This window comes from Trichoderma breve, chromosome 5 (genome assembly GCF_028502605.1).
Source record: "Trichoderma breve strain T069 chromosome 5, whole genome shotgun sequence".
NCBI lineage: Eukaryota > Fungi > Ascomycota > Sordariomycetes > Hypocreales > Hypocreaceae > Trichoderma > Trichoderma breve.
Window position 1 is genome coordinate 1,254,428 of NC_079236.1, and position 24,152 is coordinate 1,278,579.

Below are 24,152 nucleotides of genomic sequence, written 5' to 3' on the forward strand. Positions count from 1 at the left end.
GCCCGATGTCCCTGTAGCATTTTGCTGCTTGTCGTTTCCGATAGTGCCCGGTTCGCGAGTAACAATACCTGTAACCCCCGGTTGGCTTCCCGCTCTGCTACGTGGCGAGCAACCGACCACGATGGAGATGGAGATGGAGAGGACTTCAGCTACCAGCTCGTAACTCTCACCTGTCCCATAACGCTAGTCGTCTGCGCAGATGATGAAATTGGCGAAGAAACAAAGGAGAAGTCGCAAGATGCTCTCCTCGCTTTCGGCCATGTACTGCGCAAATCTTGGGCTCTCACCGTCGGCAAACCCCATATGGCCGCTGAATGACCATGTGCAAAGCCCAAAGATTCATCATCACCTGGAGGATCGGTGCAGTCATCGTCGACTTGACAAGGCCATGATAGTGGTCCCAGCTGTAAGCCAACAGTCCCTGGCCCTGTCTGAGACACCAGGCTCTACTCGTACAAGTACAGTACGCGCAACAGCGCACGAGAGAGCGCCCCAAGAGAGTCACACGTCCTTGCCAGCCTCTCGGTACCGGGAGCGCCGCCTCACTGAAAATAGCACTGCTGCGTATACATGGTACGAGTACTGTACACTGATAGTCGGCACTATGGCTAGCCAGCGCCCGCCTCTGTCTCCTTGTCCCCTCTCCCAAGCTCGCGCTCTCTCTCTCGTGATGACAGAGACCTGTTCCCCTGGACACCTGGTGCTTGGCGCTGGATCTGCCAGTGGGCGCTTGGGTGGCACCAGAGTGAACAAGTCACCGCCGGAGCGGCGCTCTAAACCTAGGCTGGCTGCTGCCGAAATGCGCTGGCAGGCTGATTGGACGAGAGCCCAAAGGATAAGAAGCTTGCCGTTGACACATCAGCAGTTTGTGGCTGCAGCTAGATGGATTGAGCGAACAGCAAATCCGCATCGGTACGATCGATGGGGCCGCCATGGCTGCCCAACTTCAGGCAAAGACTGCCAGGCCACTCGCTCGCTTGAGCGTGTCTCTCGGAAAATAGCAAGCACCCTTGGCTTGGCTTGGGACATGTGCATTATTCGTCCCCGTGTGGTGTTTGTTGTCTCGTCCTCATTCATCACTGGCGGATGACACGCACGAGGCCCAACAATGCAGATTTCGATTTGCATTTTGCACTGTGGTCTAGATGCATGCATTTGCGGCTGCATAATTCTTTGACCTGACGAGGCACCGTGTCATTGGCCTGCCTGCTCGGGAAGAAGATGAGAGAAAAAATGAGCATCCATCAGGGTAGCATTCTATATCGCGAAATAATCACCAATGGCAATGGGCAATTGGCTTTTCCTGATGCTGAGCAGTAATCAGGCCCTCAGCCTTGCCTATCACAAGCTTGCAAAAAATCTGCGATGCTGCGCGGTTGCTTTTATCCTCTGCCGGCCTCATTCGCCCGTCATTTTGCGCAAGAATCAGTTGATTGAGCTGCACAGGAGCCAATGCAGGCATTCCCAATGCTGATTTCCCCCCATTGATTATCGTACAAGAGCGAAATGTAACGGCATGAAGGGCTCGGATACGTCCAGCTGCCAGCCCGCCGCCACCAGCGACGACGAAGACATTATCCAGGTGAATATCCAGTTGGCTCGATAAGAGCGACGAGAGTTGCATCAATAGCCTGTGGTGCCAGCGTGGTGTGTGTCGGCCACCCATTCGTCCATTTCACGCCACTTGCGAGTCGTGCCTTGGACACGAGCTGGCCGGCAGACGATGCGACGGCTTGGCCTTTAGCCCGCCAGGCTCTGCGCTTTTCGTCCAATCCTTCCAGGCAATAGTATGGAGCATTCTCGCTGTGAATATCGACAGCAGCACCAGAGCATAGAAATTGGCCACCGCGTGACGCTCTCGTAAAGGCATACCGAGGTCTGTCATGGCTTTTGGATTCATGTTGCGGCATGTACGGCAAGCTTCTTTTTTTGCCTCTTCTTTTTCACCGCGATTTGCCACCAAATGGATCAAGCATAAGTCGTCTGCCATCAGCCGTTTCTGATAGAGCTCATGTGGGGGACATGGCTTTCAGAGTCCAACCACACACGCACCCCGCATAATTACATGTTGCACTGCAGGGAGGGGGAAGACAGATGACCTCGCGATAATGCCGTCTGTCGAGTCGTTTTAGAGACCGAGGACGGCAGAGGACTTGGATTTCGCCTGCCATGTGTACACGACCGGTAGCGAGATGGAGTGGTAATAATTAATTGTACGAGACACGCAGAGAAGTGAGAAGTGAGGAGAGGAAAAGAGAAGATGCAGGCGACAGAATCAGGAGATTGAACAATATGCAGTGCATGGAGGTTGCAGCTTCCCAGGTATCAATTGCTGCTGCCATGCCCGATGGTTATCGATAGCAGCTTTGGGCCTCGGTCAGTGATGTCACAGGTGAGGCAACAAAGTGCAGGTACACGTACATGAGATGGGGGAAACGAGAGCAGGGAAAAGGGAGGAAACGATGGGACAGCACAAGTACGAGTACCTCCCACGAGTCCGTGTAATCGTGTGATAGTCCATCCAATCGCCCGTCTCCAAATTTAGCACTGCAACTGACGGTTTGCTTCTAGAACACGGAACGGAACCATTCATTCATTCCATCATTCACTGTGGACTGACTATTGGATTCAACGTTTCCTCGATTACGGAGCTCTCATACAGTACAGGGGCTACAACGACGGGAAGCAGCATCGATGGCGGCTCCGAGAACCTGGACGGACATGGAGTGCTGCTCAACACTGCCAGACACCGACGCTGTTGACTCGTAGCATGTGCTCGTATGTATGTACTACCTTACCTTACCTTGCTGTATGTACCGCCCAGACATGATATGCCGCCTTTCGGATAGCCGCATTGCCTTGTTCCCTCACTCACATGCTGATGGTGCTGGTGTTAGTGCTTGTGTCACCTTGGTTCCGCGCCCTCGTGCTCTCTCGTGCTCCCTCGTGCTCCTGCTCCTTGCTTCATGCTTCATGGCTCATGCGGGCCTCTTACAAGCTAGTATCACCGTACATACTCGACGTCCACTCAAACACGCGACAAGCTTCCATTGGCCGGTCTGTGAGCCTCTGCAACGCTATTTTCAGGTACCAGGCTTCAATCTCGAGATCCGATTCGCCTCTACCTCCGGAATAATATTCCCCCCTGGCCGCCACCTCCGAACCCCTACACCGTCTAATCGCTGTCTCTCTTTGCAAACTCCCCGCTATCGGCCGCGATACTCCACGATGCTCCACGATGCTCCACGATTCGGAAACCCAAGGCCCAAGCCATTATCGCGGTCCGGATGCTAGTTAGCCTGGACCCCTCCTCGTATCTCCTTCATCCGTTTTGCCGTCAGCTTTGTCGCTCTGGCTTGACGCATCTCCATCGCCCAACTCTGCCCTCCAATAAACGCTTCTTCCCCCTCGAGTCCAGACTCTCTGCTCTGCCACTGGCTCTGGCTCTAAGCGAACATCTCCGCCCCGGTCCGTCCAAGCTTGCCCCCGAAGATGACGGCCGATGCCATCTCCGGCTCCGGGCCCGCATCCGGCTCCCCCCAGCCTCTCCGGCTGCTCATCCTCGAGGCCGACACGCCGCAGCCCATCACAAACGCCAAATATGGTGGTTACCGCGGAGTCTTCACTGCTCTGTTGACGGCGGCGGCGGAATCCATGGTTCCGCCACGGCAGCTCTCCGACGTGGCCACAATCACGGCGCACAACATTGTGGAAGACATGCAGTCGTACCCGCCGCTGGACGATGTCGACGCCGTTCTAATTACTGGCTCGCGTCACACGGCATATGAGGATGACCCCTGGATCCTAAAGCTGGTGGAGTATGCAAGGCAGGCCATCGACACCGGTCGCATCAGAGTCGTGGGCGTGTGCTTTGGCCACCAAATCATTGGCAGGGCCATGGGTGCGCGGCTCGGCAGGAGTGATAAGGGCTGGGAGGTTGCCGTCACCGAGGTTGACTTGACCGACAAGGGCAAGGCCATTTTCCAGCTTGACAAGATGGTGAGCTCCCTGTCGCTGCTTTCACTAGGTTGTACTTATTGCTTGCGCTAACACGCACCTTTCTTGCAGCGGATTCATCAGATGCATCGCGACGTTGTTCTAGAATTTCCCAAGGGTTCCGTTCCCCTCGGCGGAAACGACATGTGCCCAGTCCAGGCCATGTACAGCCCTGGTCGTTACATCTCCGTCCAAGGCCACCCCGAGTTTACGGGTGACATTGTGACCGAGGTCCTCACCAACCGACACAAGGCTGGTATCTTCTCAGACGATATGTTCGAGGACGGCATGAAACGTACGCCCATCGAACACGACGGCGTTACCATCGCAAAGGCGTTTCTCAACTTCATGAGGAGCGGTTAAGCATCCTGACAAGACACGATAGCTGAGGTGGAATAGAGGCACACTATGCAAGCGCTGATTCGACTGCCTCGTGCCCATATTAGCAGTAGGAGTCAAGGCTGGCACACTTTTTTTATGTACAAATACTCTTTTATGCATTCCTACTTCCGATTATAGACGAATCACATTTGCCAAAGTGCGGTGAGCTCTCACCTGCAGTGGGAGTTGGCTAAAATCCCATTCATACGTTCACGTCCATCCCCGGAAGTTTCCATGCGGTGCTTGCCTTGGGTTGCATATTCTAACGCAGAGTCGCAGTAACCTCGCACAGAGAGCATAAACTGAAACATGCATCCGCCATTTGGGGGTTGGGACTCGGCGAATGATGATTGAGGTGGTGACATGACGCATTCTGACCCCCAGATTTTGCCTTGGGGACTGAGAGTTTGAGATGCTGATCGTTTCAAAGCGCATTTGATCACACAACAACAAATATTGCTGAATACTGTGCTAGACCAAGATTTGAGTCTTGCCTTATGACGAATATCGAGGGCCGATCGGAGGTGATCTACACCGCTACGGCCGCTTCCGACAAGATCAGATTTGGTGTTGCAGTTGCAACTGCAGTCACATGCGAATTCTGCACCACCGCAGCCACCAAGCAATGCAAAACGTGCGCTGAACTCGTCAATTCCTATAACACCACTGTGCCAGTAAAGAAAGAAAAAAGAATGGTCATATAGAAAGAATAAAAATGACAATGGCATTAGTTTCTTTTCGCGGTGATGTAAGGAGGACTACTACTTGAGTTACAGTTAAGCACTACTAGTTCAAACTTGTTCGGAACTACCTCGAGTCTAATCTACTAACGGGGGCGCTCTAATGATGATTGTCAGTTCTCCCAAGGCTTAGATGCATTAATTTTGCCATGTTGATTTTATTTACAGCTGAACTTTGTGAAAAATTGGTCTGTTCAATCCAGCTCTAGGGTAAATCATCAGCTCTTGGCTCGGGCTACTTGGGATGCGCTCGGGGAAAGTGCTTTCGCTACATTGCAGAGGGCCTAAATGCTCCAATCTCTCTCGTTATAAGCTTATAGAATTTGGTTAGATAGAGAGTATTTACATCGATTTGTGAAGTTAGAGTACTAATCTCTATTGCTTTCTTGTAAAGTATATAGGAATACAGAATCGTCGTCTGGTAATCTACGTCGAACTCACTCAATTGAAGCGATATGTAAACATATGATACGTGAAACCAAAACAATATAAGCCGGCTCAATAATCCCACCACATCCAAAGTCCATATTGTCCCGGTTATGATATTGCCTACTGCTCTAGGCTGACTCTCATTCTTCTATTGAGGCAAAAGTCATCCTCCTCCTCCTTCTTTACGTCTGGCCACAGAGGACGCGTCGTCTCACACTATTACATGATGTAACTACAAGCTTACAAAGTATGAAGCATTCTAGCTGCCCTATATGGTGAGTCGATTACTTCAAACACGGTTCGGGATTTCGCTGCTAGGGATTTCGACTGTCTTATCCAAGTATACTACCTCGTCAATGATGTGGTGAGAAAGTAGATTGGAGCACTCCATCAATGCCTGAAAAGAGCGATATCCGGCCACCTTCATCAATGGTCACATCGCTCTCTTCCCATAGGCAGCAACAATGGCAGGGGTCTGTTCGGCTTTCCAGTTCCTCGGGGCGGAAGTCTTCACACAGCCACCTTGACAGCAAACTCTAGTCGGGGTAAGCCGCTGAAATGAGCAGGTCGCTTTCTTTATTACCAAACGATTTGCCACTGGTAGTGGAGATGATGTATTGGCATGAGGAATCACTTGTAGGTTGTTGGTTGGAACAAATACAGACATCAAGGTACACATACCTAGATAGGTAAAGAATGAGAGGGGAGCGGAAGCGGCTGTGGCTGCCAATGGTAAGAGACAAGAGACACCTGTAGTTTAATGAATGAAACAGCAAGAATTTGAGCAGTAAGTAAGAAACTTGCCACATTAGGTTCAGAAATGCGATGTGCTGCAGCAAGTGGTGCTTCTTTGATGCTGTTTGAGGCTAGGTCCACGATGCTTCACGTATCCTTGAACAAACGGCTAGTACATGTAAACTCGGACAATCCGCGAGTGCCGAGAAGCCCTTAAGCTCGCAACCAAGTGGATAGTCAACGGTTGTTTTCATCGCCAAGATCTCATACGTTACTTTCTCTAGCATGAGTGAATCGTATTACACTATACTCCTATCGACTAATGCCCATGCTAAAGATCTCGATCAGAAGCCACAATACTAACAAAATGACAGTCGCTACACCTAGGTAAGCACGCACAGACAGACAGAAGCAAACTCAATGTTGACGCGTACCTGTACCTTACAGTGAAAGATTTGTTTCATGCGTTCAATGTCACGCAACCTTGCCTCCTGCCCTATGCAGGCATGGGTTGAGCTGTTTTACCCCTGGTGCTTACTAGCTACCCCTGTCTTAGATCCATTGCTTGCCTGGAATCGAAACGCGCGGTAGTTGTTTGCCAAGATTGAACGAATCCTAAAAGTGAGCATCATCGGTCATTGCCCGTATTGCATCTTGTTAGTTACTCAGAGACCTCGTAGCTTTGTTGTCTGTGCTAGTTGACCATGCTCCCCGTTGAAAGGCTTGTATCTCCCATATGCCGGCATTTAATTAGGCGAGTCACGTCAAAAGTTTTATTCTCCGTTGACAGGCAGCGAAAAGTTGACTTCCCCTAGAATCAGCTGATGTAGATCATCATACCAGCTAAAAATAAGCGGAGCACTCAACTTCTAATTTAGGCAATCTGGATAGGTAAATGGATTCGATGAAAGCCCGCTTTGTGCGAACTGCTCTAAGCGCTAGACACCAAAGCAGAAGCTCCAAGATCCAGGGCGCTGTTCGATCTATCCATGTCCTTTGAAAGCATGAGAAAGACATCGGCATGCCCGTGCTTTCAAAGCTAATGGCAGATGCAACGGTTACACGTGGCTGGGGTAGAGTTGTAGTTGCTTGGGGCATACGAGCCGAGAAATATTTGATTATATGGATTAGAAACACAGCTTAGGAGGCATTGAAACAAGTATATAAAGCAGTGGTCTGGCACAGTTCATCAATTCATCTCACCACTCATCTCAAGACAAAATTTCAAGCTTCACTACAATCAAAATGCAGTTCTCCCTTGCCATCGCCGCCTCCGTGCTGGCTGCCACCGCCTCGGCTGCTCCCGCAACCGTCTCTGGCACAAACACCAACGGCTCCATCTTCATGTTCGGAGACCCAGCTCCCGCTCGCAACCTTCTCAACCAATTTGGTGCTTGCGGCCTCACCACCTACTTCGTCGGCCAGGTCCCCGACGACATGCCCCTGGTTGCCATGCCCGCCAACATCTTCGACCAGTTCGGCTCTGCTCAGCACAACACTCTCTGTGCCAAGATCATCACCCTCACCCGAAACGGCGTTACTCGCCAAGCTGCTATTGCGGACCGCAACCTCAGCAACACCAACTCCATTGACATGACCCTTGATCTGTGGGAGGCCTTTGGTGGACACGACAACGATGGCAGCATCATTCCTGGCTTCAGCTACGTCATTAACAACTAAGGGATTTGATGGTGGTGGCCTGCGGTTGAGTAGACTGCGACCTGTACATATTTCTACTCTCTTTCTGATGTACATATTTATGACTTTTGAGCCCTCTCAGCTGGAGATTTTTGTATATATATGATCCTGCGTGGGAGGGCAGATGTTGATATGAAAGCAAATCTATAAATGGTCTCCATTGAGGATTTGTGTAAATATTACGCTGTTTACAAATGATATTTTCGCTGAACCTTGTGACATGTACTGGTAAATTGATAAAGACCATGTATATGATGTGATGGAATTGGGTTGCATGTAAAGTCCCTTATTAGAAACTAATCTGTCTATCAATTGAAAGTATAATAAACATTGTCCCGTTGTAATAAGGTAGTCATTCGTAGTGCTACAAGCTTAAGACAAAGATATGACCATTAAAGTAGGTTTTGTAACAAGGGTTAAGGAGAATAAGAAGTGCTGAAGTTAGGAGCAGAGGCCGTTTGATTGCTCATATGTGTTGTACATCAATTTTTATATTTTATGGAGATTGACATAACATATTATAAGAGAAATAATCAATATATAGATCTTTTGCATGCACAGGGAACGATATTTTGATCTTATACTTGAATGATTGAAGTCGGCGTTTATACGTCTCTCGAACTCAAGTGGTATGGAGAGCTTCAATGCATCGTATATTTCTCTAATGCTGTATTTATTATTTATTAATCTTCTTTTTACGCCAACTCAAACTCAATTGTACTCATTTCCTCGTGTAGCCAGAACCAGTTACGCCATCTGGCTCCAGCTGCAGGTTGCCAGGGGTTCACCGCAAGCTGCCGATATCATGTGCTCTTTATTGTAGAGAGATAAGTGAATACCAAGTGTATAGCAACTCGAATTTCCTGCCAAAAATTCACCGCCCTGTTCTGCCTTGCTTTTGTTGCTCATCTTCTTCGATCTCTCGTTTTCAATCTCCCTCCTCTCCAATCTCCCTTCTCTCCCATCCCCTTCTCCAGTTTTCTTTCTTTCTTCTTTTTCTGCACCTTCTCCGACTTCCATATTTTTTCTTCCTCAGCTATTCATTATTCAACACATTCTCCTCATACGATCACATCTCGACTGCCTATATATGGGCGTCCTTTTACTCTTTAGCGATCCATATTATCCTTTCTTTCTCTCCTTTGCTATAACCTATTGTCCTTTGAGATATATCTTGCCTTCTTTAACCCTCTTTAAAAATTCTCGAAGGAGTAGATCTCTACCTCGCCTCATCTGGTTCCATTCTACTAAGGCTTGTGAGCTACTTATCGTGATCAATGTATCATGTCTATCTTTTCGGTTGTGAATATATTTTTTACTGATGTATCCTTAGAAATATTAACTATTAATCGCCGATATGCCTTCTTCACCCTCAAGAGCCCCCTCGGGGGCGAAAAAGCGTCATGAAAAGAGCTCTAAGAAGAGCAAAATAACAAAGCGCGAGTCACACAAATTGCCCAAGTCCACAGCGCCTGTGATAAAGGCCGAGACAGACGAGAACGGCGAAACTCAATCCGCTTCGAATCCGAATCGAGGAATCTTTGAGCGTTTCATGCGACAAGAAGTTGGTGAGCCTTCACGAGAAGAGCGAGTCGTCCCCAACAACAACCTCGATCACGACGACCGAGGGGCGACGAAATCTGAGGTCGCAAAGACAGTTACGCAACAAATTGTCTGCTCAAACACAGCTGGTAGCACACAGCCTGCTCCACCAGAGAACTACCAGAATAAATCTGATGTGGCTAAAGCCTCAAACAATTCAGACGCAATTGTTAAAATAGAGGGTAATCTTCCGCAAAGAATGAAAGATATTCCTAGCAGTGTTCAAGAACCAATCGACAAGATCAGCCAAACAGAGAGTATTAGCCAAGTTGAACTGCAAAATGATGGCGATGTTGCAGTTCCACAGTCAACAACTAAGCATGACACGGGAAATCTTCAGCAGGTTCAGAACAACGACGATTCGCCAAGAGAGCTTCCTAAGCAGGACGAACATAGCAAAGTCAAAAGTGAGAAACCAATCCAAGATGGAACCTCGGAAGGGGATGCTGCAACATCAAAGTGTGATGAGATGACCGATGTTGATCCATCCACCATCTCTGCTGACCCCATTGCGACTCCGGAGAAATCTCACAAGAAGAGCGGAAAGAAGCGCAAGCACAAGCATTCCCGCAAACGATCTAAATCTCGCGATCGTTCAAAATCACACAAAAGAAGAAAAGGATCAGAGACATTTGTCCCCAATCATCAACGAGATGATTGCGAAAGCAGTGGTGATGAGGAACAGTCGCAAAACGAGTTCGATGTCGAGCAAGCAAGGGCAAGGATCCCCAAAGGGTGTAGCGTCCGGCATGAAGGAGAACAGAAGGAAGAGCTGAGAGATGGTAAAAGGATTGCCAATCAAAAGAAGTTTACAAAGATGTTCAGATCTGACCTCAAGGATCACCAGCTGACCACTTTGTCTTGGATGGTAAACAGGGAGAAAGATACGACGCGAACAGTTGATGGGGGCATAATAGCTCACGATATGGGAATGGGCAAAACGGTTACGAGCTTGGCATGCATTGCAGCTAATAGGCCACCCAAGAAGGATCGAAAGATATCCGCTCAGGCGACACTTGTTATTGTGCCCAACAGAACAGTTGCCAAGCAGTGGCTAACGGAAGCCAAGGTAAGTTTTTTTGAGAACCACATGATTATTTTACTGATTCCTTTTCAGAAACATTGGTATGAAGAGGCAAGCTCGCTTGTAACCATCCATACTGGGAACGATGATGACCACCTTTTGGCGCAATATGAGAGGCAATGGATCGTGTAAGTTGCATCTTCCATATGGTGCTCCAGGACCGGAGAAGCTTATCAAACATAGTCTTGCAACATATCCTCAAGTGCGAAATTCCTTTCCGAGTCAAGTGGTTATGGATTACCTACATGCTCAATATGCAGATGACCAGCGTTTGCTTAAGCAAGAGTTCAAAAAGCGAGCAAAGTTCTTGTTCCGTATCAACTGGTTCAGGGTAATTTTAGATGAGGGTCATGCAGCTACGAAGTGGAACGGACGCAGTAAGTCTATATGGTTGATTCAAATTAGAAATCTCTTTGGCTAATTCGATCAGCCTTGGATGCATGTACTCGGATACAGGCGAAGCACCGGTGGGTCTTGAGCGGCACTCCTATTCAGAACAAGCCAATAGGTGAGGCCAAGAATGCTCCAGAAAACGGTGGATGTGGTAATTGGAGAACTAATATGGTATTGTCAGAGTTTTATTCGTATGCGACTTTAGTCTGCTGCGAGTACCGAGGCACCCGACGAGTGTTCAGAAATGACTACATTGTCAAGGTAAGAGCGCTCTAACAGTGGTGTTTAAGCACAAACTAACAAGCTGTGTTTGATTCAGGATGCGACAAATGCCGACTTTGACTCTCTCGCCAGCACTCTCATGTATCGGGGGTAGGTCACTTGCGTAATGCAAACACACACAGTCAGCTGACAAGGAGTAGAACTGCAGAAGGGAAGCTCAACATTCCACCGACAACTCGCCGAGAGGTATATATTGAAGTTTCGCAAGAAGAGCAAATGATATGCAAGTACGTATGCAGTTGTTAAGACTGGAGTCATATGCGCCATGTGTGAGAGCAGGTACTGACAAGCAAAGTGCCATCGATTCGTTCTTCAAGGCTCAACAGAAGAAGCACGAGAGAGATAAAGAGCGAGCGGGAATGCCCATATTTGAAAACGAACAAGACGAAGATGAGGTGGAAGATATTAAGCCAGAAGAAGATGATGAAGAGGAAGAAGAAGGCGTGGTGAAAAAGGACAAGAAGTCCAAAATCCAAGCGTCAGCCCATTTGCGTCTCAGGCAGGCTCTGTCTCATCCATACTGCCTAGAGAGGTTTTTTATGGGGAACTATCTCAGTGAAGATGAACTCAAGTCACTGGCTTCGGACTTGAATTCAATGAGCGACAAGAAGACTGTGATTGAGCAGCTCGAAGCGGATGAAAATTGGGCAGAACATCTCGGCCAATACCAAAAAGGCCTTGATATACTCAAGTCTCGTGAGGAAGCGTTTCTAGGCGGGATTTTCGATATGAACAAGCTCATGGATCTCGTGATTCTCCAACGCACAGTCAATGTACAGAAGTGTGGCGGCGCTGCTTGCAAATCTCAGATTCTCTCTCGTTTCAAGGTAAGTAACCGTGATTGATCGCAATTTAATTCTTAAATTGGCTAACTGGATCGTTGAATAGTGTGGCCATATGTACTGCGAACAATGCTTCGGCCGGTTAATGATGCGGAGGAGCAGCATGCCGGAAGCAGAGCGATCAGGCGTAAGTCTCTATAGTTCCCATTAGAAGCGAGATGTATACTGATCATACGTGCACAATCTGAAGCAAATGAAATGCCCCACTGATGGTTGTGGTCAAGACCTCTCGTTTGTAGAGCAAGTGACTACTCTGGTACAGCTCGCCTCCATGGCGAACCAGGACAAGGGTTATGTGGAGATTGGAAGAGATTGGCTCAAAAATACAGTCCAGGCGAGACAAGAGCGATCTCTGTTTTTTATTGCCAGCTCCTGCTTCTACGGCCCACGGATTGTCCCTCCACCGAGTTCGAGGCTCACAGCGACGATGGCCGTCGTTATGACTTGGCTGACCGAGGCACCCCAAGACAAAATCATCAGTAAGTGAATGAGGATACTCAGACAAGGGTCAATGGACTAACGCATGAGCAAATTAGTTTTCACGCAATTTGTTACGACGCTCAAGATGGTGGGCTATCAGCTCGAGACTCTGGGTGTTAAATTTGTGTACTATTGCGGCACGTCGCCGAAGCAGCAGCAGGAACACTCAATGCATGCGTTCCATAATGATCCAGAGACGCTGGTCATGGTGAGTCCCAACATTTCCTGCTTCAATGCACTGCAATAATGAATAGACGTATCCCTTACCTCTAAGAAATAGGTCTCTACCTTGAAGAGCGGCGGCCAGTCGCACAACCTCACTGTGGCGAACCGCGTCATAATCGTCGACCTTTGGTGGAACAAGGAGGCCGAGAAGCAGGCCATCGGCCGCGTGGTCCGGATAGGCCAGAAGAAAGAGACATTTTCGGTGCGCATTGTCACGAAGCACGGTATGGATGATCGTGTTATCAAAGTTCAGACGGGTAAGGAGGCAATGGTGGCCCGAATATTGCAGGACGACGGACACGAGCGAATAGAGGTTGACGATGAGCGCCTCGAACAGATCTTTGAGCGAAAAGAAGGCGAAGAATCAAGGAAGAGAAAACGAAAGAGAAGAGAAGATCCGTTTGAATCGAGAGGGGGCGATGGTATGGCATTTTAAGAGGCCGGTTGACAGAAGCTAGAGTTGATTCCGAGGGCTTACATCTTTGAGGCGTTGGGGGATGCTGCGACAATCAACGAATCACTTTGCTCCATATTTCATTTTCATCTCGATTATTCTTTTTTGGAACTCATTCGGAGAGAGTATGATATCGGTTACGGAGCTGGACGCGATACTGGGGACTGGAAAAGCCGGTGGTTGTTTTATTGGGCGACTGGAGCTGGATGGCGGTTTCGAGGAAAAGAATGGTTTGCTTCTGGGAGTTTGAGATTATAGGGCTGCTTCAGATTGGGTTCGGAATCTTCGTTTTTACAATTTGCTTCAATATGCAGCTGATATAGCGCAGAAGTTTACTCATATAATAGCTTTCAACTCATCTAGCTTGAATCTTAAGTCTAGTTTCTTGGGTCTTGCCTCACAACAGACTGCTGGAATTTCTCATCGTAGACAATGGTTTGAGGGCCAGGTACATGCAACAAATTGTGAATGTGTTAACAGACACCATGTTGTTACTATATTCGTGTTTCATTTGGTTACGGGGAAGTCATAATGTTCGTCGCTCTTTGTACTGTCTTGTTCGTAATGCGCAGGAGAGTCTTGAGATTCAGACGCTGCTACGCCACTCGAACACCACACAGGAATTGAGGCCCTGCTCAAAAATTTGCAATATTTACGAAGCACTAGATTAGTACCTATCACCTGGCGGTATTTTTGTACGGGTTCTGCCTCATTGAAGCAAATTATAGAATTCTCCTCAGTGATTTGACTCGATGAATCTGCTCAATCTGCATAACTACTACAACACCAATCAGTCCGCCGCTCAGCAATACCATTCCAAGCGAAAGGCGAGTTGAAGTTTTGTATGATCTCTTTAAATCCGAGATCATAGCGACATCCGGCAGAATGGTTTGCATCTTGACTCCAAATTTGCAGCCATTATCAGATCGTTGCGGCCGCCTGCCAGCTGCCTGGCCCACTTTGGCTCAACTCACCTCTGCTTCACTTCCCTCCCACTTTCTACTCATCTTCTTCTCCTCCTCATCAGAAGAGTGGCTGTTTTCTTTCTCTCTCTCTTCTCCTCTTTACTTCTCTTCCTCTGGGAAACCTCATTCATCTCCTTCCATCTCAGAAGCACTCCTCTCCACCACTTCGAGAACTCGGGCGATCTATGGCTCGATTGAAAACCCGAACCATGGCAAGACCAGCAGATAACCAGATTCCTCCAAAATTCGAGATTTCGGATTTAAGCATCCAACTTGGCAATCCGCTTTACCCTGGCGCTGTTCGATGTGTCCAGGCATACTGGAAACAGGCAACATCAATGACTCCCGACCAACGTGATCAATACTTGTTGTATTTACAGAGCATGGACCAAAGGGATTCTTTCGTAGAGCCTTTGCTAGGGGAGAATGTGACTTCTTTGGTGATGTTTCAGCGATTTTGCAGTTTGAGTGATGGATTTCCCTCCAAAAGACTGTCATGGCCAGCTTACCTGTTTCTCTCAGCCTGGTATGTATACCTGCCAACAGAGTACATAGCCAAAATCGAAAATCTTCACGGCACCTCCTTGATCCAAGATCATACGGCCAAGTACCGAAGCATTTATCCAGCGCCTCCAGAGGTTCCATGGAAGCCAGAAGTGGTTGAAGCCATTGTGTCCAGCCAGCAGCCGAATGCTATTGCGCCCATCATGAAGAATTGCTCAGTCGCGCCAGCTTCAACTCAGAAGCAAAATGGAGCACTGGAGCAGCAAACGGACAATGTTGCATCAACTTCATCTGGCAACCAACCAAAAAGTACTGCAGCCAAAAAGAAAAAAGACAACAAATCACCAGCCCCGACATGCCAGCAGCAAAATGATACACCTACCAAGAATAAAGATCCTGCAACACCAGCCGCGACTAAGCAGCAGCATGCTACGCCTAAGCAAGAGAAGCCTACTGTTGTGCGAGCCTCAGCCAACATCCAGCAACAAAATGTTGCTCCCGCACATGGCAACAATGAACAGACACTTGCTTCTACAAGCAAGCAAGAGAATACTACATCCGCGGTAGTTGAACTTCCGCCGGCAACTCCAACAACACCGCAGTCTGTGGGAGCGGAATCATGGAACATTGACAATGTTGTCGGCATCTTGAGCGAATCGAAAAAGAAGCGGCTCCTCTCTCCAGCCGAAAGCTCCTTGAAGCGAACAAGAGTGAACGACAATCAGCAAGCAACAATCACCAAAAGCGCTCTCGAGAAGTTGCAGTCTACTGTGGAAGACCAGGGTGCCAAATTGCAGGAGGCTTGCGCTGCAGCTGAACAGAACAAGCAGACTCTTGACAGCATGCAGAGCGAATTGCGCCAATTCATGTCGGCGGTCGCCTCGACGCTGCGAGACATCAAAGATCATCTAGAGGAGTGAGATCGGTTGCCTCATTCTTGTGGAGGATACATTTGCTGGCCGGTTAATATCACAGAATGGATTTCGAGATGCTCCCAGTATATAAGGAGAACATATATCTGGTTATGGGGTTCGTTTCATGGCTACATATTGCCAACGGCGGTAATAATCATGTCGACAGGTTTTCATTAGTTGCTAGATGTATCATATCGCACAAACATGTCTCGAGGGCATGGGACGATAGTATTTGGAATTGATCCGCTCTGAATCCCCTATCTTGCCAATGCTGGTGACATGTCTCCCAATCACATCGGACTTTGAACTAGATGCTGTTGGTGCCATCACCATTTCATGTGACGACCCCTGGTAGCGTGTTCTCATGGGTTTGCGCAGGGGTATCACCTCTGATGGTAGAGAACCCCAGCATGTATATGACAGCACCTCTTCTCAGCTTCTGCTTCTTTTCCTCCACACACTGACTTGCCATCACTTGTATCACACACCTAGGAGCCTCGTTTCCCATTCCATGATGGTAACATCCAGGAACTTTGAGCTGCCAAGCAATTGAATAGTTGCTCAGGTGCGGGGAGCTAGAAAATGTCCTCTCCAGCCCACGACCAACGTGCAGACAACTCGTTTGCTGTGACCAACAAACTAGCAACCAACAACCACCCGCAATTGGCACTAGATCCTTCCCAAGCCTCTCGTATCCTCAGGCTTTTCCGAGTGATCTGGGCGTTTTGATCTTACCTTTTTTTGGTCCGTTTCAAGAACACACAAGCCATGATCTTCGGCGATGAAACGCAAAAACGGGCCATGGCCTCTCGAAAGTCCCTGCGATGGGTAGGACAGCAGGGGGAGGCTTTGGACAAGACTCGAAAACGCCAACCCAAGCCAACATGCCGCTGTGTTGTCTTTGCATGGGGAGACACGCACAAAGCCTGATTTCTGATTTCGGGAATTAACAGACAAGCCGCAGACGGGGATATTCCGAAATGAGGATAAAAGCTGGCCCCCCCTTTAAGCCGACTGATGGGTGTCGGAATGGTGCATGAGAGGGAATTGGAGAAGAGCAGCAAGGCCCCCTCTTCCTTGACGAGAAGTTTTTTTTTTCTTTCGGTATCCTGTCCGTCCCGTCGTGACAAACACGGGTCTGTACTCCAGGACTCTCCCGTCTGTGCTTCTGCAAAGAGATTTCGCCTTGACGGACTATTAGAGAAAGGGGGAGAACGTGTTTGCTTGGGTTTGATTGCTGCCTTTTTCACTCATAGACAGTACTTCTGCACAGACACCAATCCCAGACCGCTGCTCATATCCAGGGAGTTGAGTCCAGGAGAAGCAGCAACATCGACAAACCAAGACGCAGGCCCAAGTCAGCAACCATCATGGGAAGCTCACTAGACTTCTCGTGCCCCAGGGGAGGTAACTACTATGTCTGCGAAGACCAGCCAACTCGCTTCGTGGGATGCTGCACCATCAATCCATGCATCACCTCGTCCGGCCTCTGTCCTGACAACGACCTCCAGCCCCTCTCGTTCAATCCCGATGCCTACGACCAGATCCGGGGGCAGAATTGCCTGGACACCGGATACCAGTGGTACGTCTGTCGCGACTCGTCGCCACCGTTTCTGGGATGCTGCTCCCAGGACGCATGCATGACAACCGGCTGTCCGAGGAACAAACTCGGAGCTGCGAGTTTGAGCTCAAACAGGGCGCAAGCAGCCCCTTTCTTGTCTGGGGGCTCTTCATCGTCAACGACAACAACAACATCTTCATCAACAACAGAAACAACCTCATCAATATCGACATCGACAACAAGCAGAACCCCCTCGACAACGCTGAGCACAACGGCGAGCACGACTGCAAGTGCCACTAGCACTCAGCCTGCTGCCGTGTCACCTCCAACGCATAATACGGGGCTCAGCAAAGGCGCCATCGCGGGCATCGCCGTGGGAGCAGTGGCGGGAGTCTGCATCCTCGCCCTGGCCGCCTTTTTGGCTCTGAGGCAGCGGCGGAAGAAGAAGGGCCCAAGCATAGTCATCACGGCCAGCGGCACCGGCAGAAAGGATGAGTATGGCGACGACTCGCTGACCGAGTATCATGACAAGACGGCAGCAAACGCACACGAGCTGTCAGGAGCCGGCGCCGGCCAGATGGCGCAATCACAAGCACTCCATGCTGGTGCCCAGCCATCTCCGGGCCTCGAGTCGCCCATCTCAGAGCTCCCCGCAACGCCGTCGACGCCAGGCAACCGACACTTTGTCTCCGTTGGCAGCTCCGATGGCGTGACGGGCAGGGAGAGCGAGCTGTCCGGCATTAGCGCTTCACCAAAGCAAAGTCCGCTGCTGCATCAGTCGTTGTTTGAGCTTGAGGACTCGTCAAGCCGCACATTTGTGGGGAGGTAACGAGATATTGATACTCGTACATCTCACGACATGAGATTCCGGAGGACTTCCGATGCCTATGACCAATGGCCGATGCATAAAAGTTGCATTGGACTTGTTGGTACGACTATTTTTTTTGTTTCTCGTACAACTAATCCTTATGCCCTTGACGTACGGATTATACTGTAGCGCGTGGATTCTCTCCTCGTATACGTGGCAGAGGGGGGTGGCAGTCGATCTTGACGGGCTGTGGCGGACGGCTGTTTCGGGATACGAGCGACGGCTTACAACTTGACGGCGGAGTTTGAAACCTTTTTTCACTTGTCTCATTTTCTCCCAACTATTGCTTCTTCCATTTCCCTTGGCAGCTTCTATGCATTGGCTCCCTAATTCAATTCTTAATCTAAAAAGTTCCGGCTGTATTGTATTGGCTGCATGTGTGTGTGTTTTGTTTGTCTAGACTCCATAATTTTTCTCTCTCGTAGGCAAACCTTCGAAATTGCAAGTCTCACAGGGTGGGAATGGGCCTCATTCCACACCCGGGCTTGCGCGTACCACCCGTCTCTGCCCTTATCACAGCCAATCAGACGCACATGTCTGACCAGAAACCGTTACGAAACACTGCAGCTTCGGCCAAAAAGAACAAAAAAGAATGGAGGAAACCAGGTAAAACAAGGAATGAAATAAAACAGAAATATGCTTCGAGCCGTTCCGCGCCTCAGTCGGCCTGGCTGCTCGCCCAGCTGGTGAAAATTCAATCGCCTTTGGGGGAGCAAAAAGGCAAAGCCCCAACCAAATTTCTTGCTGCGAAGAACGTCGGGTCATACAAACGTCATGATTCCACAACGCCAAGTTGCTACGAAGATGTCCAGTCTTTTTTTCCTCCTTGTTTTTTGCCCGGGACAAAGACGCCTCTACGCCCTCTCTGGAGTGGAAGGGCCATAAAAAAATAAAAGGGCCAAGCAAATGTTTGGCCCAAGCCACGGGGAAGCCGCAGGGATTGGTCCACTTGAGGCGCAGCCCGTGCGGATTACGACATGTGAGACAGCTTATTGTATACAGTGTCTCTGGTATAGCTTGTGCTTGTGCTTGTTTTTCTCTTTCTAATTTTTATTATTCTTTTTTATCCTTTTATGCGTGTGTGTATGTCTCTTGTCTTTTGCCGTATCCCGTTTCCCGTTTCTGGGGCGATAACTCGAGGGAAGATCGCCGAGCTCTGCCCATGTACACGAGGGGCGTCTAATTGGGGAAAATTGCCTAATCAGGACGAACATTGACATTCCATGACCAGACACAGAGTCATTAGAGCCTCATCATTGCAACCTTAGAAAATAAATCACCAAATCTCATCTCATAAACAAATCCCAACAGCATGGATTCTCTCCGATCGCCGGCATTGTGCCATTTGCCAGCATTCAAATCTCATAAACGCCCGCAGCCGGTGTGCCGAGGATACGTCACCATTACCATGCCATGCCTCCTCTCCGCGTAACACTCAGCGCCGATCGGTTGCAAGCCACCGGGAATAATCCCTGCAAGAGACACATCTGTGCTGTCGCTTCTTTGTCCCGTCAACTTGTAAGAGTGAGCTCTGGCTCTGCTCGTATTGGTGGTGATGAAGCTCTGCCCGGACGTACAAGTTACCAATGGATCATGCAAAGGTCAGGTATCCCACTTTTTCACCGCGATGTATACGGGGATCTACTCGTTCGAGTACCCCGTGTCCAGAGAACGCCCCCTTGCCTACGTCAACACTGTGTGTATGATTGTTGTGTGTCTCTCTTTTCCTCATCGCCCCGTGGATCCCCCAGCTGTGGCTGTTGCATGAATTTTCTTTTTTTGGGCAAGGGAGAGAGAATGTACTCGTAAAGGTGAGTTGAGGTGTGTAGGTCCAGGCCGCTTTAAAGGGTCGTTGTCTCCCTCTGTTTTGATCCATACATCTCTCGCTCACTCACCTCCCTTTGCTCCTGCGCGGCCCATATATATACATATATATATAAATACCAGCATATAAGTCATCCGTTCACCAAGCGTCCACTTGCACTCCTCCTTCTCTTCCTCCCCTTCTTCCACCTACACCAGACGAAGAAAGCATCCAATCGTTCACCATGAAGCCCCAAACTTTCGTTGTCGCTGCCCTCGGCCTCCTGTCCGGAGAAGCCATGGCCCAGGGGCCTCTGATCTCGTCTGTGTCTGCCGCCGTCTCGTCTGCTATTGCCTCTGGCAGTGCCATTGCTTCCAGCATTGCCTCTGAGGCCTCGTCCGTCGCCAGCAGCATCCGCTCAGAAGCTTCTTCCGTCGCCTCCAGCGAGACCAATACCGCAACCACCAGCAGTGAGACCACCTTGACAACTACCATTGCCACCACCACCACCCAAACCACTGTCGAATCTGCCACCACAGAGTCTGCCACCACAGAGCCTGCCACTACCATCCCCGGAACCACCAACAGCGAGACCACCATTCCTGGTACTACCATTCCTGCTACTACCATTCCTGCTACTACCCGCTCCGCTACTACTCGCGTCACCACCAGAACCTCTGCTACTACTGCTACCTCTACCGGTCTGGCCATCGCTCCCACTGCTGATGCCAAGCTGCTGGCTCCTATCCTCGGTGCTGCCGCTGCCGTCTTGATGCTGTAAACACTTGTCTCTGGAACTACTATCTATCTATTTCTTATGTTGGGCGGAGGACTTGATATGGAGCGGAAGTGAAGGGAGGAAAGAGTCGACAATTACTACGAGGGAAAAGGAAGAATTACGCATACACGGGACCTACTAATTAATGTGTTTGTCTACTCGACACACGACGGCGTTAGTTACTTCTTTTAAATTGATCTCTCAGTCTCATCACTGTGCTTTTTTCCTTTTGTTTTCTTTCTTTCTTTTGTGGGATGTTTCGGTGATTAATGGTCATAATGGATGAAGTGAGGTGCTCAAAAGAATTAATAGTTCTTGACTCTTGCTTGATTTGAATGTTACAGCATATTCAATGGACAATATTGCAACTGAATGCAACCGTGACTGCAGAATGTCACCTGTTCGTGATGTTGCTTACAATAATTGAGCGAGTAAATTATCCCAAATTACACCATTTCATCTGGAATTCATCAGCCTCTTCAACAGGACCTAAACTAGAACGTTTAGCTAATTAGTTGAACGGACCGCTTCAGCCGTGGCTGGCTCGGTGATGTCCCGTTTCTGTGGCGGGCGCCTCGAGGGCGTATGTGAGTATGAGGCGAGATTGGCTAGAAACGAAGCCATTTGGGTTGATACAGGAGTTGTAAAATTGAATACACAACCCATGTCCTTCTGAGCTATGAAAATAGAGTAAGTTGATAATAAGAAGATGCGCTCATGGGTAGTGCGATGTAGTTCATACAGGGTCGCTAGTAGCTTAATTGAGATGCTTATGTTCAGTATAGTCTAACGGTGGAGTTCATTTACACGAACAAGTCGAATACGCATTGAATGGTCATTCACTTACCTACTCAGCTATGCAGTTTCTTGACCTTTATGGATACGCTTCATAACAACTAAAGATTTGTAGGAGAATAAATCCAAGATCTCTCCTCTGAAAAGTAAGGGCCTTAAAAATGTCACATTTGTACATTATTGTGAACTGCTTTAGGGATTCAAGTCTGTCTCTATATTAGATTTTTGTAGAAATTGATAGAAATGAATTATACTCTCTCCAAGACTCATCGCTCATCTCTCAGCCAGCAGTCAAAACTCTACCTACGATAGGATACATGCATAATTGCGGCAAAAGGCATTCAGCAGCTTGCCTTACTGCAGAGATATGGCAAGAATAGATGGGCCTAGAATATTGATTAGTTGTAATTAGTGAGATTTACCAATCTCTTGTCAAGTTGATGCAAATTATCACCTATTCGGCGGTGTCAGCGTAAACCAGCTGTTGAGCACCTGCCACCGCCTTCACTCGCTCTCCTCAGGCAACAACTCGCCAACCTCTTCTCTTCTGTTTGCTATTTCTCTCTCATATCTCTCTTTTCGCATTTTCCATCTCCATTTCTCTTCCTTGAAGCAACTCCTGGACCTCATCTCACGATGCCACCAGAGATGGATTCCGCTGCAATTCCCGACGGCGATGGTGCAAAGGCCGTCGAATCACAGCCTGAGGTGGACGAAAGTGTGATCTCGATACCGACCCTTTCGGTCACAGGAGCTGGAGCAGAAGCTCAGGAAGAGGAAGCGGACGAGGACGCTCTGGATGACGCCGTTGATCCTGCTCAACCTTCAGCGCCCACGAAGAAGAAACGAAAGAACAAGAAAACAACAGTCGCCAGGGGTCCACTGGCATTGCCCAAGAATCGCGGCAATGGATTTGAAGGTATGACGTCTCATCTTTGACAGCTTTTTCAATAGTGACTCGAGGCTAAACGATGGTAGAGTATTTTGCAGACCCTCCCATGACTCCTGATGAAGCCATGGAGGAGAAACAAGAGATATATTCTCCGTAAGCAAATCACAATGACATGTTGGACAATTCAAGAAGCTAACAGGTAGCCACAGAGACATTTCTTTTGAAAGGTATCATCAACGATTCGAACGTCCCTTCTCTCTTCTGGTTTCAGTTCAACTAACCTAGTACACCTCCATCTAGACGAATTCAGTCATGCATTCAGCGTTTCCGCTCTCGTCGCCGTGTCCAATATCCGAGAACTACCTACTTTGACGACTACCTCTTCCTTGGTGGCGTGGATACGAACCAAGCTGCCTACTCTGGACTTGATCCAAAGGAACTCAAGCAACTCACACCTGCACAACGTCGCGAAGCCACGGTTAGGGATGTCGTCTATGAAGGTACCAGTGGTGGTGACCGCTTTTACAATGGCGACGAAACCAAATGGACTGTCGACTTTGCCAGCGTAGCAGCAGGCTTCCTCTCCAGAGCAATCATCCCCTTGACTGGTCTTCAGACTGGACCAATGGAAGACGCCATAGATGTGATTGAGAACTTTCTTCGATACGTCCTCCATCACGATGTCTGTCCCGAGTATGAAAAGAATGTCAAAGAGGCACTGAATGTCTGTCTGATGGCTAGAGAAGAATGGCCCATGCTCAACTCTTTGCAAGCCGCACTTCCGGGTCTCTTCAACTTTGCTGCGACGGAGTTGTTCTCGAAGACTGATCCCGATGCATGGGCCCTTGATTTGTTTCAGATTCCCGAGGGGTTCGATGCGAAGTCTGTCTTCTATTCGGCCATTACAATGCTGGGCGATACCAAAGTGTTTGAACATCTTGTTGCTAACGCCGTGGAGCTTGTCAACCAATATGAATGCACTCTAGAGATAACAAAGGTCCATCTCCCAACCAAAGAGCTGATCGAGCGATTCCAGAAGCTTGCCATCACTACAGACGGCAACAAAAAGATCCGACTCATGGAACTGGGCAAACTCACTCTCAAACCAGCCGCGATCGAGGATGGATGGGTCGAGCCGGACATACAGCATCCGCTACAGGGCAAGGAGATTGAGTTGTATTTCGAGCAAAACATCCTTGTCAACCTCAAGCCAGGTATGAAGATGACGTTGGAAATCTGCGAACTTGGAGCTGACGTTCGTTTTGTCAAACATATTCGCAAGATTGTCCCCTCATTCTACACGTTTCTTGCGCAGGAGTTGATGGTACACTTCAGGGTTCCAGAACAAAATGACCGCGCGGCGCCATCAGTGCACAATCCTACGGCGGAAGACAGTCAACCAGTGGAGGAGTAAACATACGGGACATTTCATTGCATTGAGTTAGTTTGATCAGTTTATCATAAGTAGCACAGGACTATTAGTTCGGCCATATCAACGCCGTCTCTTCCTACCGCATAGAGAAACAATGCAGAACCCTTTGACCCTAATTGACATGTTCATGAAATTCAACGCTTTGTGTGGTACATAATAAGAAAGAGAAATAAGAAAGGAAAAGAAAAATTGAAAAGAGAAAGCCCAGATATCTAAACAAAGAGCAGCTAAAAGGGCAACGCATCATCATCCCCTCTACTCTCCATCCACCTGATCTTTGTTTGCAGCATGATATATA

The 24,152-nt window shown here is 48.7% G+C and overlaps 7 protein-coding genes across 7 annotated transcripts; all 7 read left to right on the top strand.

The window, feature by feature from the left end:
• Window positions 1–3,492: 3,492 nt before the first annotated feature.
• On the top strand, window positions 3,493–4,359 carry T069G_08091 (glutamine amidotransferase class-I domain-containing protein; the record flags this gene model as incomplete). Its single annotated transcript, XM_056175301.1, has 2 exons — window positions 3,493–3,999; window positions 4,069–4,359. The coding sequence occupies 2 exons, from the start codon at window positions 3,493–3,495 to the stop codon at window positions 4,357–4,359; spliced, it is 798 nt and encodes a 265-aa protein (XP_056026250.1).
• Window positions 4,360–7,526: 3,167 nt separating this feature from the next.
• T069G_08092 (uncharacterized protein) lies at window positions 7,527–7,961 on the top strand (the record flags this gene model as incomplete). Its single annotated transcript, XM_056175302.1, has 1 exon — window positions 7,527–7,961. One exon carries the CDS (start codon window positions 7,527–7,529, stop codon window positions 7,959–7,961), a length of 435 nt encoding a protein of 144 aa, XP_056026251.1.
• Window positions 7,962–9,336: 1,375 nt separating this feature from the next.
• T069G_08093 (type III restriction enzyme, res subunit domain-containing protein) lies at window positions 9,337–13,323 on the top strand (the record flags this gene model as incomplete). Its single annotated transcript, XM_056175303.1, has 12 exons — window positions 9,337–10,650; window positions 10,699–10,793; window positions 10,849–11,042; window positions 11,096–11,173; window positions 11,240–11,319; window positions 11,378–11,430; window positions 11,481–11,571; window positions 11,658–12,167; window positions 12,229–12,309; window positions 12,373–12,661; window positions 12,719–12,870; window positions 12,943–13,323. The coding sequence occupies 12 exons, from the start codon at window positions 9,337–9,339 to the stop codon at window positions 13,321–13,323; spliced, it is 3,318 nt and encodes a 1,105-aa protein (XP_056026252.1).
• A 1,192-nt stretch (window positions 13,324–14,515) lies between these two features.
• T069G_08094 (uncharacterized protein) lies at window positions 14,516–15,730 on the top strand (the record flags this gene model as incomplete). Its single annotated transcript, XM_056175304.1, has 1 exon — window positions 14,516–15,730. One exon carries the CDS (start codon window positions 14,516–14,518, stop codon window positions 15,728–15,730), a length of 1,215 nt encoding a protein of 404 aa, XP_056026253.1.
• Window positions 15,731–17,094: 1,364 nt separating this feature from the next.
• Window positions 17,095–18,114, top strand: T069G_08095 (uncharacterized protein; the record flags this gene model as incomplete). The annotated part of the gene is made up of 1 exon (XM_056175305.1): window positions 17,095–18,114. The coding sequence occupies one exon, from the start codon at window positions 17,095–17,097 to the stop codon at window positions 18,112–18,114; it is 1,020 nt and encodes a 339-aa protein (XP_056026254.1).
• A 2,087-nt stretch (window positions 18,115–20,201) lies between these two features.
• On the top strand, window positions 20,202–20,738 carry T069G_08096 (uncharacterized protein; the record flags this gene model as incomplete). The annotated part of the gene is made up of 1 exon (XM_056175306.1): window positions 20,202–20,738. The coding sequence occupies one exon, from the start codon at window positions 20,202–20,204 to the stop codon at window positions 20,736–20,738; it is 537 nt and encodes a 178-aa protein (XP_056026255.1).
• Window positions 20,739–22,166: 1,428 nt separating this feature from the next.
• T069G_08097 (argonaute siRNA chaperone (ARC) complex subunit arb1 domain-containing protein) lies at window positions 22,167–23,836 on the top strand (the record flags this gene model as incomplete). Its single annotated transcript, XM_056175307.1, has 3 exons — window positions 22,167–22,449; window positions 22,509–22,575; window positions 22,723–23,836. 3 exons carry the CDS (start codon window positions 22,167–22,169, stop codon window positions 23,834–23,836), a joined length of 1,464 nt encoding a protein of 487 aa, XP_056026256.1.
• Between the last annotated feature and the right edge of the window lie 316 nt (window positions 23,837–24,152).